General features: G+C 51.1%; 1 protein-coding gene across 3 annotated transcripts in view; it reads left to right on the top strand.

Moving 5' to 3' along the window:
• The window catches only part of DPYSL3 (dihydropyrimidinase like 3), a 114,779-nt gene that overhangs the window by 86,751 nt on the left and 7,373 nt on the right, over positions 1 to 20,655 (top strand). For 2 of the 3 annotated variants that reach the window (XM_003124066.7, XM_085014957.1), the window contains exons 4-12: positions 996 to 1,160; positions 1,806 to 1,867; positions 2,872 to 2,952; positions 7,515 to 7,583; positions 10,938 to 11,058; positions 14,484 to 14,640; positions 15,749 to 15,890; positions 17,331 to 17,501; positions 19,061 to 19,240. In XM_003124066.7, coding sequence (XP_003124114.5) covers positions 996 to 1,160; positions 1,806 to 1,867; positions 2,872 to 2,952; positions 7,515 to 7,583; positions 10,938 to 11,058; positions 14,484 to 14,640; positions 15,749 to 15,890; positions 17,331 to 17,501; positions 19,061 to 19,240 — 1,148 coding nt within the window. Of the gene's footprint in view, positions 1 to 995; positions 1,161 to 1,805; positions 1,868 to 2,871; positions 2,953 to 7,514; positions 7,584 to 10,937; positions 11,059 to 14,483; positions 14,641 to 15,748; positions 15,891 to 17,330; positions 18,675 to 19,060; positions 19,241 to 20,655 lie in introns of all 3 variants that reach the window. The other variant, XR_014839020.1, reaches the window with a different exon arrangement.

Raw genomic sequence — 20,655 nt, 5'->3', positions numbered from 1 at the left:
GGTGCCACAATTTATGTCTTTAACCAGACTTCCATATTGCAAGAAACCTTGTTTCCAGTTTTTCACTTACTTAAATATATAAATAGTGGCAAACATCTTGAGAACTGAGATTTTACATACAGCTGTGTTTATTTCCTTAGGGCTAATTCTTAGGCACAGGAAAAATTGTCAAGGCAAGGCATGATAAATGTCAAGGTTTTTGATAGACATCTCAAAATTGTTCTTAGGAAAATTGTACCAATTCATACTTTTTCTCTCAACTGCATGGGGAGCGGTGAAAGTCACTTTTGCCTTTGTTGTTGCTGTAGATGTTATTCTTTTAAGAAAATATTGTCCACCATTGCAGGTACTGCAACAGTGGGTTTGGGCTGCAAAAAAAAAAAAAAACAAAAAACAAAAAACCTTGGCACAGAGTTTAGGTGGAAATAAGATCTACAAGTGCAGTGTCCGATTCACTTAATTGACACCAGCTCTTCGCTGGGGCAGTAAACACAGCAATGTCTCTCTCTCATGGTCTAACGTTAAAGCCCTTCTTCTGCCCATGGAACGGATTCTGGCTCTGACCACCAGCAGTGGCTTCTGTAGTACCGGTAATAAGGGCACACAGTAGGCCCTCATTAATTGAGAGCTACCATTTATTGAGCACTTACTGTGTGCCAGGCATCAAGTGAAGCTTTCCATGCCTTTTCCAATTTGATCCCTTAAACCAGGAGGGGAGGCACTATGACCCCCCATCCTCCCACTCCATCTGGTACCTGTTTTAAGGATGAGACAATGGAGCTTTAGAGAAGCTAGTCATTTGCCCAGGATCTCATAGCTGAGTGACAGGTGACTCACCAGCAACCTTGAAACCACCCAGGAACACTCTCTCGGGTTAATCTATGTTCAGGCATTAGGGGTTTTGCTGCCATAGCTAAGCAAGCAGGAACAGACCTGTGCAGAGGGGACCCCAGGTTGTGTCAGTGAGTCACTGGTGTGGGGCCTCTGTCCTTCAGTTGACCACGTGGTGCCTGAGCCTGAGTCCAGCCTGACGGAGGCCTATGAGAAGTGGCGGGAGTGGGCGGATGGCAAGAGCTGCTGTGACTACTCCCTGCACGTGGACATCACCCACTGGAGTGACAGCGTCAAGCAGGAGGTGCAGGGCCTCATCAAGGACAAAGGTGAGCCTGGACATGCCCTACTGCCTTCCCCCTCGCCTTTCTCCCCTCCCAGGGGTCACTTCTTCATGCCGGGACCCTGGAACCTTGAGCCTGGATGCTGGGTGTAGGTACCCCTGGGATCTAGGCCCTTTACCTCTGTTTATACCATCCTTCTTGGTCCTTCCAGGAGCCCCATGGGGCAGGGATTACTAGCCTTACTTTGCAGTTGGAGACCCTGAGGCTCAGAATAAGTAGCCCATAGACGAGTAAGCAGTAGATCACCCAAAGTCTCTGCTCTGCATCTCCGAGCACAGCTGCCCATTGTACAGAGAAAGAAACTGAGGTCAGGAGAGGTCGACGTGTGCCATCAGGTCACACAGCTGGTACCTGTGAGGTTAGGGGTTTTTAACCTCTCTCATTTTCACTTCGAAGACCAGCCATTCCTGTTATCTAAGAGTGGCGTCCTCGAGAAAGGCTAAGACAGTGCTGGGAGCAGAGATGTGTTCAGACTGCAACTAGGCGCTTAGGACCTGAAAACGTGTGTGTGTGGGTGGGGAGTGAGTGTGTGTGTGGGTGGGGGCCCAGATGCCCTCGGGGCTCTGGGGGCAAAAGAATGGGCACCCTGGCTGTATCGGGTCCTGATAAGTCCTCTTCCGTCTCCTGCAGGGGTGAATTCCTTCATGGTTTACATGGCCTATAAGGATTTGTATCAAGTGTCCAACACCGAGGTAATGACCCATCCCGTGTGGCTGGGGTTTCCGGGGGACTGTCCTACCTTGCCAGTGACCTTGGCTCTTTGCGCATGAGTCACTGTGGTTGGTGTGGGAGACTCGGGGCGGGAATGCTTCTGGAGGTCCTTGCCATCCACGCTGCTTTAAATAAGCGAACGGGCAGGGTGCCCGGGGCAGGGCGGACGGGGAGCTAGAATTTCCACTGGCAGCAGCCTTCTGCAAAGGACAAGAGGAAGATGATCTGAGACAAAGAATGTGTATGTATGTGTGACAGGGTCACCTTGCTGTACAGCAGAAATTGACACAACGTTGCAGATCAACTATGCTTTAATAAAAAAGCAAATAAATAATAGAAAAGGACAGGAAGAAGGGCATGTCTAAATCTCCATCTGCCAAACAAACGCCACGCGCCCGAGGAGCTCAGGGAAGGTGTGGCTGCCCAGCCTTGTAGGGTTAAGGCAGGTCCTCTGCCGGGGCTCTCTTCCTACAAAAGGCCTGGGGTGTGTTGGTTGCAAAGCTCAGCTGTCCAGAAGAAATACCCAGCATGAATCCCCAGACCTCCTGGCCGGGAGATGGAGGGCCCCCTGCCCCTGACAGGCTAAGCGATGGAGGTTTCTGCTTTTTTAGCACTGGGCCAGGCTGCAGTGCCTTTCGGGAGTGTTAAGAAGGATTCTGAAGCTCTCTTTGAGCTCAGTGGGAAAGGATTCCACTTAAGGTGTGTGAAGGGAAGCAGAGTAGAGCCACCGGGAGCCCTTTGTCAGAGGTGTGCCCTGTCTGCCTAGGAGACAGATAGCTGCCTTCCACGGACAGTTTCCACAAGTTCCTTCGGATTAGCACTCCTCTTTGGTGGTGCTTGCTTTAGTCTGTATTTCTGCCCTTGTCACTTATTTCCTCCGGTCGGTCCCATTTATTTTGGCCGTGGCTCTCGTGGTTGGTCCTTGCATGAGGTTGCTCAAAGCCTCTTGCCTTGCGAAGGTGACAAAGACGCATTTCTGTTGCAGCTGTACGAGATTTTCACCTGTTTGGGAGAGCTGGGGGCCATCGCTCAGGTGCACGCTGAGAATGGGGACATCATTGCCCAGGTAAGACGGCGCAGCTCCCAGGAGGTCACTTTTTGCTGCAGCGAGGCTCTGCATCCCATTTATTTTCTCATTTCCTCAGTGTCGTCTGAGCTCTCAGCACGTGCAAGGCACCCCTCACCCCAAGTACCTTGCTTAGGACAGAAGCTGCCCTGGAGTTCCCGTCATGGTGCAGTGGTTAACGAACCTGACTAGGAACCATGAGGTTGCAGGTTCGCTCCCTGGCCTTGCTCAGTGGGTTAACGATCCAGCGTGGCTCTAAACTGTGGTGTAGGTCGCAGATGCGGCTCGGATCCCGTGTTGCTGTAGCTCTGGCATAGGCTGGTGGCTACAGCTCCGATTGGACCCCTAGCCTGGGAACTCCATGTGCCACAAGAGCGGCCCTAGAAAAAGCAAAAAGACCAAAAAAAAAAAAAAAAAAAAGAAGCTGACCTCAAGCGTCCCCCAGTCTAAGAAGAGGAAACAGGAGGGCAATATACAGGCGAAGAGAAAAGAGAAGATCCCCAGGGCCCTGCCGGGGTACAGAAAAGCCATCCTGGAAGAGGAGGTTTTTCAGGTCGGGCCATTTAGTGGGAAAGCATCGTGATTCTGTTTTGAAAATGAGTGCAAGCTACGTGCCCTTCTCCAGCCTAAAGAACAGACAGCTCAAAGACAGCTTTTCCCAGAAGCTGGAAATCTGATCTAGGACTGTGAACTCACATCCTTAGATAATAAAGAATTCAGGTCTTGTGGGGATCCGACGTCCCACTGGTTTCCTAGAAATCATATTGAGAAATGTGAGGAAAGAGTGATGAAAGCGAGGGGCCCGAGGCCCCGACGGACCATCTGTAGGGAAGCAGAAAGCACTTCTCCCTCGTCTCCCGGGTGGCTTAATGGGCTCGATGCACAGATGTGTCTTCGTCAGGGTTTTGTTTATCTCAGAAGTGCTGGGCTTGGCTCCCACTGGGAGGAAGCAGCCAGCAAAGAGCGTCAGCTCTCTCAGGCCAGTTGATAACAGTAACAGCAAGAAACCATCCTTCCTTCTTGCGAAGACTATTTCCTGAGTGCTTTGTGCCAGGCGCCAGGCTGTAGAGGGGAGCCGAAGTGGATGCTTTCCAGAGTTCTCGAGTCCCCAGGCTGTGCTCGGAGTTGTCCGGGACGTGGGGAATGCAGTCGGCAGGGCTGTGGGGAAGCGTGCTGCTGTGTGCCGGCCGCTGGGCAGGACTCTCGTGGGCTCCCATCTAATCGTCACCAGCCTTTTCTAGATGGCGCCCGTGCTCCTCCCATTTCTGCAGAATGAGACCATTGAGGCTCTGAAGGACCAGGTCTCCAGCCCAGGGATGGCAGCCGGCGACTGGGAGAACACAGTCTTATGTTGTCGGATGATGCGCCTGTGGGAGCATCTTTCCGCAGAGACGGAGCCTCAGGGACTCTGTCCACCAGCCCAGCTGCAGGCCGCCTGAGAGCTCCAGCTGGGGGGATGTCAGCCCCTGACTGCTGTCTCACTAGTGGAGGACATAAGCTCAGGGTCCTCTTGCCCCTCGCTTAGGACCCAGGAGGGTAATGACTCAGGCCCCCGCCCACCCAGGTGATAAAATCACTTTTCAGAGAAGGCCCCCATGCCTTGCTCCCACGGGAGGCATCCTGGTGGGGTTGGAGCTGCCCTTCCTCCCCTTTCGCCAAGGTTTCAGAGCAGCAGCAGATGCCCCAACCCTCCCTCCAGGTGCCCCAGCAACCAGACTCCCTGCTTCTCCATCCTACACTCTACGGGGGAGGGAGGGGCGAATGGGCTCCAGGGACAGAGCTCCCTCTCCAGCTTCCTCTTGTGGCTCCTGAGCACAGAAGTGTCTCTGGTTTTCTCACCGCCCCCCTTCCCTAGCTTGGGATAATCTCTTCTCAGTCAGGAAAAGAATAAGGGCATGTTTCCATTTGGATGAATTCCTTGTGTGTGTGTTTATTAAATTTAGCTCCAGCTGAAAGATTTTATCACATTGTTTAAATGAAGGCAGCTGCTGTACTGGGAGGGTCTTGCCACGCTTTATGCAAAGTGACTAAAGAGGGAGAAAAAAATATTTCCTCTGGGTATCAACAAGGGGCTTTTCAAAGGTCTGAAGCTGGCAGGGCAATCTGAGAGTACCGCATCTTCAGCTCTTCATCGAACAGATATATTCCGAGCGTCTTCTATGTACCAGACCTTGGAGGGGGAAGGTGAAAAGGACAGGGTCCCTTTTCTCATGGAGCCTCGGAAGCTGTGGTGTCATTTCAGCAGCCGTCATTGCCTCAGAGGGCTTGCACCTCCCCAGCTCATGTCAGGTGGCACCCACAGGTCTTCATGGGCCATTCTTAACCTTCCAGTGGTCAGGACACCATGGCCTTGAGAACAGACCTTCCCAATGTGCTCAGATCACCAGATTCACTCTTGGAGCTTAAAGAAGGATCCTTTGGATTATCCACGTTCCAGAAATACTGACTCAGGAGGTCAAGGGAAACAGTACGGAGGTTCCTCAACAAACTGAAAACAGAACTACCAGATGATCCAGTGATACCACTCCTGGGCATCTATCCACAGAAAACCATAATTCGAAAAGATACATGCACCCCAATGTTCACTGCAGCACTATTTACAATAGCCAAGACATAGGAGCAACTTAACTATGTCCATCAACAGAGGAATGGATAAAGATATTGTACATATATGCAATGGAATACTACTCAGCCATAAAAAGGATGTACTCATGCCATTTGCAGCAACATGGATGGACTTAGAGATTATTATAATAAGTGAGGTTAGACACACAGTGGAAGACACACATCATATGCTCTCACTTACATGTGGAATCTAAAAAAGGATACAAATGAAATGTTCTCCTTTGCAGAACAGAAACAGACTCATGGACTGTGAAAAACTTATGGTTACCAACGGGGACCGGTTTGCCGGGGGGTGGGGGGTGTGCTGGGGGTTTGGGTTGGCATGTGCACACTGAGTATATGGAGTGATTGGCCAGTGGGAACCTGCGTCTAGCGCAGGGAACTCTATCCAATATTCTGTGATCATCTCTGTGGGAAAAGAACCTGAGAGAGGATGGTTGTGTGTCCATGCATACCTGAATCACTTTGCGGTATGTCAGCAATGATCGCAACATTGTCAATCACCTATACATCAATAAGCTTTATAACAAGGAGAAAATAAGGATGATTTTGGAAACGGTGCCCTGGTGATTGGCGTGTGCTCGGAGACCACTGCTCGAGCGAGACGCATCCTGTGTGTCATCCCAGCGCTTTTGGATGAGAGGAGCGCGAGCACCGAGTGGGACAGAAGACGCTTTAGCTGGATGCCTCCACCCTTGCGTGGCTTTGCTCACCCGTGTTTGGAAAAAACTGTGTCCAACCCAGGCTTTGCTCCATGGAACAGGAAGCATGAGACACTCACATACTTTGCTGGAAATAGCTCTGGAGAGCAAGAGGCAGTGGTTGTTTCCCTTCTCGTGGTTGCTTATGTGTCGCCCTTCTTTTTTAAAAAATTTGTAATGATCAGAAACAGAAAACCACAAAGAAGAGAGTGCTTTTCCAGGGTGGAAGAATGCCTTCCTTTTGGAACATCTCCTCGATTCCCTCGTGAGACAAAAGCCTTATTCAGCTCACTTGCTCCTTTATCGCCAGCTTGAGGTTCCTGGGAACTGGCCTCGGAGCTTGAGCGTGAGCCTGCAAGACTGCGGATCTGGTGCCGAGGATTTGTGCCAGCTCCAATTAGCCTATGTGTGTGTTCACAGCCAGCCCAGCCACCTGCTTCTTCCGGAAAGCTGGCCAGATCTGAGGAATTGAGCTGTCAGCCTGCCACTCTGCCACGTCCACAACCTAGTTAAATAGAATTTGGCCAAAAGGCGAAGGCAGGTAATGCTGCTGAGAGGCGTCACTTAGTCCGGTCACATTCTGAACTGCTTACTAAAGCCATATACTTAGAGCATGAAAAAGTCGGAGGGGCTTATTAAAATGCGGAATCCTGGAATTTGACTTCACATATTCTGATTTAATAGGCTTGGGTAGGGCCCGACCTCTGCACGTTTGCAAAAGTAACCCAGGCAAGTCTGATGCAGGTCGTGGGGGGTCAGACTTGGAGAAACAGCAGTAAACTGTAAGCTGCATGAGGTCAGCGGTCTCCTTGCTCTAATTCAAGTACTTCACCCAGAGTCTGCCATGACGAGGTGCCCCATAGCTTTGGCTCCATGAATGGGTTTTGAAATGCGTGAATGGATAAATGAATTAAGCACGCACTACGTTAGAAGTGTCTGTATCTGAAAGAGATGAAGAATGAGGGGGCTGGTACAACTTTTGATGCATAATGTAGGAAAAAATGGGTACTCTGGCAGCCTGTCATCCTTTTAATAAAATAATCCACCCGTAAGTGCTTTTTTCTCCTTGCAGTTAAGACTCGACCCTGTTCTGCAACTCCAGATAGAGTTCGCAAATTGGTTCACCATCTGCATTTTATTCCTTTTCACCCTTGAACGCATCTTTAGAATGACTGGCCTCACTTCTCCAAACCTCGGCTGAGCTCCTCTAAAAACTTCTCTCTCTTCTCATTCTAGGAGCAAACCCGGATGTTGGAAATGGGAATCACTGGCCCAGAAGGCCATGTGCTGAGCCGACCAGAGGAGGTAAATTTCAGGAGAATGGGGTGCGGGGCGGGGGGAGGGGAGGGGCTCTCTTTTCTAGCAGCATCTCGTGGGAGACTCCTGTTCTCAGCCCGGGAGTGACCTGCTGCCCATGTTGCATTGTGGTGTTTGTCTTCATTTCCCCCCCACACACACCCACACTCACGGTGTATGAACACACATCTCTGAAGGCAGTGGGACTCTGAATGGCAGACGGAAACGGGAACGTTTCTTCCAAAGACCACACCTGCTTGATGCACCTCAAGGCCCCTGAGATAGTTGGAAAGGAATGGAAGGGAAATGCTTCCTGCTGACCCCTGATAGCTCTAAAGATAACGCAGGTCGAGGACACTCCACGTTACTCAGTAGGAGTGGTAAATATCAAAATCCTTTTTTGGAATTCCCGTTGTGGCTCAATCGAACCTAACTAGTATCCATGAGGATGCAGGTTCATTCCCTGGCCTCATGGATGCAGGTTCGATCCCTGGCCTTGCTCAGTGGCTTAAGGATCGGGCGTTGCTGTGAGCTGTGGTGTAGGTTGCAGACATGGCTCAGATCCCACGTTGCTGTGGCTGTGGTGTAGGCTGGCAGCTACTGCTCCGATTAGACCCCTAGCCTGGGAACCTCCATGTGCTGCAGGTGCGGCTCTAAAAAGACAAAAAGAAAAAAGGAGTCATTTGTTCATGAGTGTGAACCCCAGAGATGCTCTCTTACCCACATGGTATTTTGAGCCCTGCACAGTATCAGCCATGCGGATGGGAGCTGACGGGGTTTGTCATAGGCGCTGTGTCTGGTGACTTGTGCCCCGTGATGAGGACATCGTGTCAGATGGATCCTGATTAGCGTCTGTGCTCAGCCGCCGAAGAGTGAATGGTTGGTCACGCGTGGCTGGCCCCTTGTGTCTGGGATGTCAGCGACTTCAGCTGCTGGCATGGCCCAGAGTTGGGAAGTGGCCACCGTGCACCTGAGCATTCACTGGCTTTGGGAGACCAGCTTGGGCCTGGCACCTGGAACAAATTCCATGTTTTCCGAGTCCTGGAAGCAAACGCTCTTATTCTCTCCTCCCAAACCCCATACCCTACAACAGGTGGAAGGCGCCAGAACCATAAATGATGGTGTTCCTGTGGTCTGTCTCTCTTAGGCTCTTTTCATAAGGAAAATGGAACACACACGGCGTAGTGTGCCCATCATAAAGGCACAATGGATGGACCCAAAATGAACTCGCTTGTGTAACTAGCACACAGTTGTGGAGAAACAGACTGTTTACCAGCACCCTAAAATTTCTCTTGTGCCTAATGATATTTTTGTGGCTGGTTGAAATAATTTATAATTTTGCGATGGAGGATACAGTCACAGCAAAGCCACACAAAAGTCTGGCTCCTTAACACGCGGACCCTTCTCTGGAATCCTTGCTCATACCCAGTCCTGTGCTCATTGCATTTAGAGGAGATAAGCATTATCCTTGCCCTGCTCTGGGTGGTGGGTATTTTTCCCTGAAGGAGCTGAAGCTCAGAGAGGTTAAGGCACCAGCTGATCACCTTTGAAGGGCTGGAGGATTGTTTACCAGCATGCGTGGACCAGGGCGGTCAGCCCTGTTTGTGAGACTCCTTCCACGCTGGTCAGTGTGCAGATGTGCTGGCGAGACAGCGATCCCCCGCTGCAGCCAGGGGATTTCTGAGCAAAGGCTATTTTTGTTCCTTGGTTTGTTTTTCCAACCCCCTCACCCCTGGTTCCCGTCTCCTTTTTAGTAAAAAAGCCTCTCAGATGCAGATCTCGACAACCCTGGAAGCCCTTTTGGGTGAGGTTGGAGGGTGATGTAACCTTCCAAAGATAGCCATGCTGTCAAGGTGCTTGAGTCCCTACGATGCTGGTGGAGGGGTGGTGGTGGTGAGATCACAGCAGCCAGGACTGCGGTCTTTGGGGAGCTGGAGTGGTCAGTATAGGTGTGAAGAGGGAGGCGTGGGCATTGCAGAAGCAGCCCCTCCTCAGTTCAGAGCCCACCCAGGTAGCATCTTGAGTGATGCTATTCAGAGAGCTGAAGTCAGGGTATGGGGACAGCTGCCTCTGAGTGCTTCAGGATGGTGGTGAATTCACCTGTGCCCAGGGGTCCAGGGTCTTACCACGTGTGACCCTGGACCGAGTGTGGCTCGGGAGATGCCCGCCGGACCCGCCAAGGGCTTAGAGTCTGTCTGCTAAGCCATGCCACCAAGGGCAGTGACCAGTTTGCATTACGCAAACATCAGGCTTCTGTCTGCAAGCTATTTTTGGTATTTTTGAAAAGCATGGGGCTGCATGGCTAACCAGAGTGTCACATCCATCCAAAAAGGAACTGTGGCTGATTGAAAGGAAAAGTGCCAGCCTGTCTGCACTGGGCTGAACTGGGCTTATTTGGGCTTTGGGGAGTCACGAAGGCCCTCTGCCACTGGTCGGAAGCTGTCATCAGCAGGAGGACCAATAGCAGCCTTCCAGGAGTACTTGCCTTGGTCCAGGAGTGGGCTGATTGCCTTACAAGAATAAACTCTCTCGGTCCTCTCACCAGCCCTGTGTATCAGGCCCTGTTATCATCCCCACTTGACAGACAGGGCAGCTGAGCCTTTGGGGGCTTGTGTGACATCCCCAATGCCACCCAGTGTCTCAGTGACAGAACCAGAATGCAGACCCAGCTCATGAGAGCGGCTGAGCTCTAAGGTCCTGCTTTGATGAGGGAAGACTCATCATTCCTTATCTATTCAATTCAGCCCGGTTGGTTGGCCTGTTTGACAAGGTGAATTCTATGTTAGGGTGGGCTGGAGGGGATCAATAATTAAAGAAATCTTTGTGCTAAGAACCCTGGGGATTATTGATATAAGAAATGCCTGCGGGAACTAACCCATCACCAACTGTCCATTGCTGCAGGAAAGGATTTAATGCCTAATTGCCTTTACTGGTTATTTTTATACCCATTGGTGCTGGGATTGTGTTTTGCTAGAGATTCAGCCGTGAGCAGATTGGGGAGCCAAGGCTTCCATGGCAGGTAGCCTTTGTGATAACCCCAGGGAGAGGGGAGGAGAGGCCCAGAGAAGACCAGCTAGACTGACCCAGTGCCCACTCTGGCCAGGCAGTGCCTTCACTCACACCACCACCCCGCCACGCTCCCCTGACCTCCGCTTCCCAGGTGCGGGTGGAGGCACTGAGAATCCCAGTGGAATCATAGGGCTGGAGAGCCGTAGACCTGACTTCTGGATCCAGGGCGTCTGGCTGCAGATCCCCTGGGCTTCGAACCTCTGTGCGGTGCTGCATCCTCTGTGAAGGCAAAGGGGTGGTTGAGCAGTCCATGCTTCCTTTGACTTATGGGGACTTTTTTTTTTTTTTTTGCAGCTGGAAGCGGAGGCTGTGTTCCGTGCCATCACCATTGCCAGCCAGACCAACTGTCCACTCTACGTCACGAAGGTCATGAGCAAGAGTGCCGCCGACCTTATCTCGCAAGCCAGGAAAAAAGGTGATTTGTGCTCTGAAGATCTCTGAGCTCCTAACATGCCGCGTGGTCCTTCCGTCCACTCTCCTGTATAAATGGTGCCTGTTCTGCTCGCTGTCTTGCTCTCTGGCAAGCCCCTTATCCTTGTTAGCCCATTGGATTCTTTTTGCATCCCATGTGGATGCTGGGATCCCGGGATTTCTTCTACTTGGCTGACAAGTAAACCGAGGCTTAGGGAGGGTAAGCAGTCTGCTTGAGATGAAGCAGCTTGCATCCACTCTTAAGACTCTTATGCGTCTTTTTTTCCCTTTTTTTCTGTGATCTTTCACCATTAGTTCACGTTATCCAAGCTTTATAAATGGACATGTTAGCCAAGATCATATTGGGTGCAGCTGTCAAAGACCCAACTCAAATGGACTTAAGTAAATTATCGACTGAAGGTGTTTCAGGCATGGCTGGATCAAGGGGTTTAAACAATGCTATTAGGGCTCTACCACTCTTATTCCTTTCTGGACTCTGCTTTCCTTTCTGTTGGCTTTATTTTCAGTCTGGACAGGTGACAAGAATAAATGCTAAGAGCTCCCGTTGTCTTCCAAGCTGGGTGGGGGTGTCATGGGGGTCAAGAACGTTGTTGCCAGCAGCTCAAGCAAAAGTCCCCAGGAGGCTGCAGTGGCTTTGGCTTGGCTCACCGGCTCATCTCTCAACCAGTTGCTTCTCCAAGGATGTGAGATCTATGGGCCACACTGAGGGCAAAGTGTAGGGACAAGGTCCCACCCCCTGAGCCGCTCAGGTTGTTTCAGAAAAGGCCCTGACTGGGGCTCCAGAGGACATCTAGCAGCTCGGCCTTTGTGACCCGGGTCTCTGTCCCCATGGCCTTCTGACGTCTGCTTCTTTTCTCCATGGCTGGTCACTCTGGCTTCCTTTGCTCACCTGTGCTAAGCTAAAGTTGACCCTCCTTTCAAAGCTTGCTTTCCTGCCTTCTGTTCTTGTCCTCCGTGGCATAGTTGCGGGTTCCCTTGTGAACAGAGTGTGACACAGGAGGCGGTGGGGTCTGTGTTTGGTTAGGAAGGAGGATTTCCTAGGTCCAGCTGTACAACCGTGACCTCTGTGTGCCGGCGGAGAGACCCATGGTGAGTTTCTCAGCTTCCACGCTCAGCACTGGGCTGTGAAACCCCACGTATGCTTGACTGGGTGGCTAAAAATAGCCCCAGCTGATGATGGCTGATGATGGCCACTGTCCAACTGCCCAGCCTTCTGGCAAAGGGGACCCTTTTCTGCGGGAGGGGAAGCTTCCTAATGGCCAGGGCAGTCTGTCCAGCTGGCGGGATCGGGGGCCCCACCTGGCTTCCCTATGGCAGTGAGCTCGCTTCTAGGTGTCTCCACATGACCTGACGCGATGGCTCCACTGGGTGGGAGTCGTCGGGACCAAAGCAGGCCAGCAGCCCAGTGCTCCTCACCCGTTCATGGAGAAGGGGACAAAGAAAGAAAAAAGGAAAAGGACACCCCCACCCTCTCCCCATGGCCGCCATCCACGCCTCCTCGTGCCTTCTGCTGATGGCTGCATCCCAGCTGGGACCCATTCTCAGCTGGGTCTTATTTTAAACGTATTTTAGATTTCATGCAGAAAAATTCTTCACCTGTAGGCTTCTGGCTCATGACAAGAGCTGGCAAGAGTACAGCTGTGTCTCCAGAGTGGAAGGGGAGGCATTATGCCAGAGATTTAAAAAAAAGCGGCCGCTGAGGTTAAAGCCCATAAACATGGCGTGATGTGTCATTCTTAGGAAAGAGGCAAGATCGTTCAGAGCGAGCTGAGCAGGAGGACAGAGTATTGCAGGGCTCACACCTACCCCAGACCAGCAGACGACTTAAGCCCCGGGGTGTTTAATGCCCCAGTGTCCTCAGCACCTCTGCCTGGCTGCCTGGGATCAACATCTGGAACGACAATTGAATGAGGAACAGCTGCACACCTGGCACTGCGGGAAAGGCTTTGCCTGTGTTTTCCTGTGGAGTTTACAAAGACCCCTGAGAATCTGGCAGTTGTTATGACTGTGTCTCAGATGAGGACGCTGAAGCACATCTTGTCCAGGAATCTCTCAGCGGGAAGAGCTTGTCTTCAGCTCCAAGGGCAGTAAAATTACAGTCTTTGCTCTTCCTAGTCTTCCATCCAAAGAGAGTCCCACGGGAGGGACCTCCACTTGTAAGGTTGCCCTTTCCCTTACTAGCACTTGAGTGTTTGCCTTGCTTCATTTCTCTGTGGTCCTGTGTGCCTTAGTGTGGCAAATAGTTTTGGAGAGCCCTTGAAATCCGCATCAGTCGGTCACATGGGGACCCTTTTGGCGGCCGCCCCAAAGAGCAGGGCTGTCGTATTCATATCATCATCATTGCTTCCTTCTTTTGCCCATGGCAGACCTCACTCCTCAATCATGGTCTCTAATGAGACCAGGAGGCATATTTAGAATTCTTTCTGATACAGAAATCCAGGCGACCCAAACCCACTAATTGGAGTCGAAGCAAGGCAAAACCTGTAATCCTGCGTGTGGAACCTTCTTAAATTTCCACCTCGCGGGGAACTTGACTATGGATGGGGGGGGACCATACATGCAGAAGCCCAAGATTCTGGCACAGGGAGACTTGGTACCAACCCACCTTCTATGAGACAGCGTTTGCATCTGTATCACTGTCCCTTCTTCTTTGAGAAGCTCAGCTTAGGTCGGTGTATTTCCCAGTTTCCTTCCTCCCCTCTCCTTGGTTTGGACATTTAAGCTCCTCTTTCTGGACACGAGGTCTGCGAAGCGAGTCTCATCTTTGCCGTATCCTGGGTTGTTGGGTGTCCTTGAGCAAATCCCTCACTGGCTCAGGTGAAAGAGTAACACACGTGCTGGAAAAGCTCATGAGGCCTGTCGTCCGTGGAAGTGGGTTTTCCTTTGTGGAACCAGGGCATGTCCTTGCATCAGCAGCTGGATGGTGGGCACATATGGGGCTTTGGGCTTCCATGGGGGAAGGAGTAGGAGGTATAAAGAAATCACTTGCTTAGCATCTCAATGTGGCAGACACTGTGTGTGTGAAATTATTTCATTTTCACAGGGTTGCAAAGTAAACATCATCTTATTTCACCAATTCCAGGACTAATTTCTTCCACATTGTAATGTTTTTGAAATGAGGATGAATCTTATAATCATTGTGTATATATATATATTTTTTTTTTCTTTCGCCTCAATTTTTCTTCTGCCTCAAAATTTGATAGTTGATGCTACGCCTTGCCTCCAGTGGCTTCTATGGAATACAAAATTGTTCCCATTTAGCAGATAGAAAATCGGAGGCTTAGAAAAGGTGGGACCATGGACTTGAACGCAGGCCTTCCTGACTCCAGAGCCACAGCTTTGCATAAGCTTTGGGGTCATGACCATCTCAGCCGGGTAGACCCATTGCCTCTCTCCCACCTCTTCCAGGAAACGTGGTCTTTGGCGAGCCCATCACCGCCAGCCTCGGCACGGATGGGACCCATTACTGGAGCAAGAACTGGGCCAAGGCGGCTGCATTTGTGACCTCCCCACCTCTGAGTCCGGACCCGACCACTCCTGACTACATCAACTCCCTGCTGGCCAGGTTGGTGCCGAATGCCGAGGAGTGGTCATTACGTGGAGGCCTGTTGGGTCCTGTGGGATGGAGACTGGCGCGAGACTAGAGTCTGCAAAGGAAAACACATCCAGGACTCCCCTGCCGTGTGGCGCACAGGCAAAAGACTCTTCTCCATCACAGAAAGATGCTACAGCAGTTGTGTTAGTAGTAACGGGAATAGCGGTTAAGGCCTACTGTGTGCCAAGCACCAGGCTGAGTCTTTACCCCGGACCTCGCTGTTTCTCGGAATCGTGCTGAGAGCCTCTGAGTGAGGAACTGTCAGCACCAGTTTACAGGCTGAGCAACTGCGGGTCAGAGACAAAATCACTTGCCTGCTTGCCTCATGCTTTTTTAAAAAAATTAATTTGTCTAGTCACTTATGATGGAGCGTGATAATGTGTGAAAATAGAATGTGTACATGTGTGTGTAACTGGGTCACCATGCTGTACAGTAGGAAAAAAATTGTATTGGGGAAAGAACTATTAAAAAAATATTGGCAAAAAAAAAATATAGTTGATTTACAGTATTGAGTCAGTTTTTGCTGAATAGCATGGTGACCCAGTCATATATATGTGTGTGTGTATATACACCTTCTTTTTCTCATGGTATTTTGCATCATGTTCTATCCCAAGTGATTGGATACAGTTCCCTGTGCTGTGCAGCGGGACCTCATTGCTTATCTGTTCCAAATGTGTAGTTTGCAACTACTAACCACAAACTCCCCATCCATCCCACTCCCCCGTCTGGCAACCCCATGTCTGTGAGTCTGTGTCTGTGACGGCTGGTGGTGGTGACCCCATCACCAAAATGACAGGAGGTCTCATTTGCTGCTGCCCTCGGTGGACAAGTCCCATCATGCATTTGGGTCCCTTTTGTGGCACAAAGGTGACCTCATTCCATCCCCTGATTTTCCAGATGGGGTGACGCCACCCCAGAGAGGCAGGAAATTCACCCAAGTTCACATAGTTGGCCAGAGGGCGGGGAAGGGATCCCAACTCAAGCCAGGGCTCTCCACACGCTGACACTAGACCCTGGGTTCTGGGCCCCGCGGTGCCTGCAGCCTCCCGGTTCACACGGAGCTTTTCTCCCTTGCCAGTGGGGACCTGCAGCTCTCTGGGAGTGCCCACTGCACCTTCAGCACCGCCCAGAAAGCCATCGGGAAGGACAACTTCACAGCCATTCCCGAGGGCACCAACGGCGTGGAGGAGCGGATGTGTGTTATCTGGGACAAGGCTGTGGTAAGAAAGGGCCTCGGTCATGGGGGGCCAGCCCAGGGCCATCAGAGCCTCCTGCCCCTGCTCCTCAGGGCCGGGGCTGCTGCAGGTGCCAGTGAGGCCTCATACCTGCCAAGGTGGCTCAGGAGCCAGGGGGCTCCAGTGTTTGGGAATCTTGCTTCTAGAGTGATGATCCCGAGGTCTGGGGTTCCGAGGAAGCCTCCACTAGACTGTTAAGGTCTAGGAACCAGCCACACGGATCCTTCACTGGATGATGTCAGTGATGTGTGCTCAACAGAATATGAATTAAAATTCTTTTTGTTTCGAGGCTTTTACCACCTCTTTTAAAAGGGGTGGCTAGAGCCCTATGAAATGATAAGCAAGGGGTCTGTGGTTAAGGCTCGAGTCATCTTGCCCACTAAGGATGCCCTGCTCTGGGGTGTGTGGTCAACCAGGCTGAACAAGGGATGGTCGAGCAATGTCTTCTGGCAAAGCGACCTGGTGTTATCTTCTTCGTTCACATCACTGAAGCTGACCAAGGGGGAAGAACAAAAAAGAGCCGGGCAAATGAATTCTTTCCCAAAGATTAGAGTAAAATGAACAACAAACTCATTACTAAGCTGATCATTTCCCTCCATTTTATTTTCAAAACCCTAAAGACAGCCAGTTCAGAGCCAAACGGAATACACATCTACACAGTGTAATCAGCCAAGTTCCCCTTTTCTTCTTGGCTCCCAGGAAGCTCAAAACTAGATTTTAAACTAAAGTCTTCTTTCTTTACCCAAGATTTCTATTTGGAGAAGGGGAAAAGCATAAATATTTTTGTCTCTTCTCTTACAGATTTTTTTTTGTCTTTTTTTACACTGATATGTGTTTATAAATATGTGCATGTATTTATCTTGGCACTGTCTGGAACTGTTAAAATTATACATATTTTAAAATTTCCAACATGATTCATGGTCAGTAAAGAACACTTGGAACCACAGAGAAGCACACACATGAAAGAAGACAAGAATCACTCATAATCCCACAACTCAGGGCTAAGCACTGCTACCATTTGGGCGAGGTTCTTCCATATTTATCCTGTGCCTCTGCAAACGCAAACATAGTAGCTAAAAGATAGGCTCATAATCACCCTGGTTTTTCCTGTGAACTCGTTATAGTCCTTTTTGGAGTTAGGAGGGATGAATAAGTAAATGTATGTACATGTCATGAAAAAAATGCATCCTTGTCCAGTGCAGTGAATTTCATCTGCAGCCACGTGTTTAACCATCTGCCCGGGGCCGTCACCGCATCCCTGCTGATTCTGTAGCTGGCTGGGTGGAGTTTGGTGCTCAACCACCTCAGAGGTCACTGTATTTGGGGCCTCTGTGCTCATCCGAAGCCGTAGGATGACAGGTGTGTGTGTGTGTGTGTGTGTGTGTGTGTGTGTGTGTGTGTGTGTGTGTGTGTGTATTTCAACAGGCCACGGGGAAAATGGATGAAAACCAGTTTGTGGCCGTGACAAGCACAAACGCTGCCAAGATCTTTAACCTGTACCCCCGCAAGGGAAGAATATCTGTGGGTTCCGACAGCGACCTGGTCATCTGGGATCCGGATGCTGTCAAGATTGTCTCTGCCAAGAACCACCAGTCGGTAAGGCCTGAGCAGGAGTGGAGCAGAGGGGGCTGTGGGTAAGGCCGTCGTCGTCAGGAGAGATGTGCGTGTGTGGTGAACTGGGGCTTCAGGCGGGGACATGCAGCAGGCACAAACCATCCCCAATTCCCAGGGACTTAAGAAGGCAGCAGTGCCTGTGCCGCTCCCGCGTTCCATAGTGGGTCTGCAGAGGAGAGGGGCCCTGCCCACCACAGTCCCTCGGGGATGGGAGCTGCCGGGTGAGAAGGCGCACCGTGTCTCCACGTGCTCTGAGAGCTGAGGCTGGGACCAGGATGTGGTGAGGGTGCACCAGCTCCGAGAGCTTCCCAGTGATGTCACCTCCTCTTGGCCTGCGTTGGCCAGAGCCAGCCCTGTGGCCATGTCTCCCTCCGGTCAGCAGGAAGAACCTGGTTACCTGGTGCTGAGGTGGAGAGAGGATGGGAAAAAAAATGTGAACAGCTCAGACGACTTCCTCAGGCGTATAGGGGCTTAATACTTGCTCATAAAAATAGTGTTTCTCAAGCACCTCGGCCGTGGGCACTGTGCTTCTCATTCACTGAGTCTTCGCAATAGCTGTCTCCAGGTATAGGAACTATTATTGTCCCTGCTTTATAGATTGGGAAATGGAGTTGCAGAGAGATTAGATCATTGATGCCGCAAATAAAGGGTGACGTTGGGATTCTAACCCAGACAACTGGATTCCAATCTGACGCCCTTAAGCACTCTGCAGCCATGCCTTTTGCACCTAGTGCGTAAACGAAGGCGGTAGGAGGAAGCCCATTGTGGGGATAATGGCCTTTGCTTAAACAGGGTGTCATATCATGTTATTTATTTATTTTTTGAATTTTTACTTTTGCGTATTCTTTATTAAAGTGTGGTGGATTCACAGTGTCGTGCCAGTTTCTGCTGTGCTCAGTGACCCAGGCGCACCGTATACACACATTCTTTTTCTCCCATTATCTACATCATGGTCTATCCCAGGAGGTTGGATATAGTTCCCTATGGTGTGCAGCAGGACCTCGTGGCTTATCCACTCTGATGTCATAGTTTGCATCTCCCAGCCCCACACTCCCCTTCCATCCCGCTCCCCCCTTTCCCCCTTGGGAACCACAAGTCTGTTCTCCGGGTCTGTGAGTCTGTTTTGTAGGGAGGATCATTTGTGCCGTATTTTAGGTTCCACATAGAAGTGATATCATCTCATAGTATTTCATTTCAAGCTAGGGGGACTCGAGGGTCATATAACCCACCTACCCAGTTCAAGACCACAAACTCACCATCCCTGGTAGTTATCCACCTCTTTGAACACCACCAGTGGCAAAAACTCACGTCCACGGGAGGACCCTGCTAAGGAGTGAAGGCTTCTCTCCACTGGGAAGCCCACTCGTAGGAAGTGTCTGTCTCCCGAGGCTGCCAAAAGCCTGCAGGTGCTCTAAGCCTTCCCTGGGTTACCCGGTCAGACAGATGCTAGTGATGCTGAAGGCAGGATCCCGAGCAGGGGAGGACCGCGGTCCTCCTTCGCTCCTTGCTACGCATGCGCGTAACCAAGGCTTTGTCTCCAGGCCGCCGAGTACAACATCTTTGAAGGGATGGAGCTGCGCGGGGCTCCTCTGGTGGTCATCTGCCAGGGCAAGATCATGCTGGAAGACGGCAACCTGCACGTGACCCAGGGCGCCGGCCGCTTCATCCCCTGCAGCCCCTTCTCGGACTATGTCTACAAGCGCATTAAAGCCCGGAGGAAGGTGAGCAGCTCCCTGAGCCCAGGGTGGGGGCGGGGCCTGTGTCCCTTCTGCACAGCACGGGTCACCTTGACCTAGGGAGGGTCTCGGGCGCTCTAGATCTTCCCAGAGACATTCACAGCAACCATCTCTTCCCAAAGGATAGGGCACAGATTTAATGGACTGCGCAAGGGAGTTTCAAAAACTTTTTTGGCTAAAGAAATCTTTTTGAAAAATGATTTCCCGGAGTTCCCGTCGTGGCGCAGTGGTTAACGAATCCGACTAGGAACCATGAGGTTGCGGGTTCGGTCCCTGCCCTTGCTCAGTGGGTTAACGATCTGGCGTTGCCGTGAGCTGTGGTGTAGGTTGCAGACTCGGCTCGGATCCTGCGTTGCTGTGGCTCTGGCGTAGGCTGGTGGCTACAGCTCCGATTCAACCCCTAGCCTGGGAACCTCCATATGCCGAGGGAGCGGCCCAAGAAATAGCAACAACAACAACAAAAAGACAAAGGCCAAAAAAAAAAAAAAAAAAAAGAAAAATGATTTCCCCATTTCTAGCGTGCTTTCCAAAAATCAATTCAATATTTTAACATTTCAAAGTAATGACTCTGTATTTCTTAAAAATAAATGACTCTTTAAGGCTCACAAGGAGAACCAGTGGTCCACACCCACCCCTCTCTGTCCCATCCCTTTTCTGTTGGTGTGACTGCCTCTGGGCAAACATTTCTAACTCTTGTAGCTAGTTTGGTGATTCAGACAAAAATCTAATTTATGTCCCTGATTTGGCAGATTGGTAGAAGTGCACCTGTGTGGGCACACACGTCCAAGACAGAGTAGCTCTAGCTGATTGGGGGGGAAGGCCCAGATCTCTGTCTTTTCAGCTTCCCTTCCTACCCCCGCACCAACCTCAAGGTCACCTTCCTGTACGGAAGCCTTAGGGCTCCTCACAGCCCGATGTAACCAGCTCAGGAGTGTGGGGTTTGAGCCCTGGTCCTGACCAGTCTATTAGAAGGATAAAGTCATCCGTGCATGTGGGATGGGGGAGCTGGGGTGGGGGTCCCTTTATAAGGCCCCAGGGCCAGGCTGGAGGAAACAGCCCTGCCCACCTCGGTGCCTGGACCCATCGCAGGAGTCTCCACCTCTCTGCAGAGCACTGTTCCTGTGAAACAGGCTCCGAGGGAGCTCGCCAAGCAGCAGGTTTCGTGGGTATTGCTTTCAGGATCTCCCCTTGTGACCACATGAAGGAAGCAGGACAGGGCCGAGGGAGAGGTTGGCAGGGATGCGGTTGTAAGCAAGGCCTCCTCAGCTGGGCTGGTCCTTGAAAGGGCGCTGGGCTCCCTCTGCCTGGACTTCCACCCTATAAAGCAGCTTTTGGGTGTGGGCTGCCCCCAGGCAGAGGGTGGGGTCTTCTTCATCTGAGGGCAGTTCTTGAGTGGGCTC

The sequence above is a fragment of the Sus scrofa genome, chromosome 2, assembly GCF_054392235.1.
Source record: "Sus scrofa isolate SSC_HxYL_T2T_F1_AM1 chromosome 2, Sscrofa_HxYL_maternal_Yorkshire_Landrace_v2.0, whole genome shotgun sequence".
Lineage (NCBI taxonomy): Eukaryota > Metazoa > Chordata > Mammalia > Artiodactyla > Suidae > Sus > Sus scrofa.
The sequence above is the reverse complement of the archived record's forward strand: the minus strand, read 5'-3'. Positions and strand labels throughout refer to the sequence as shown.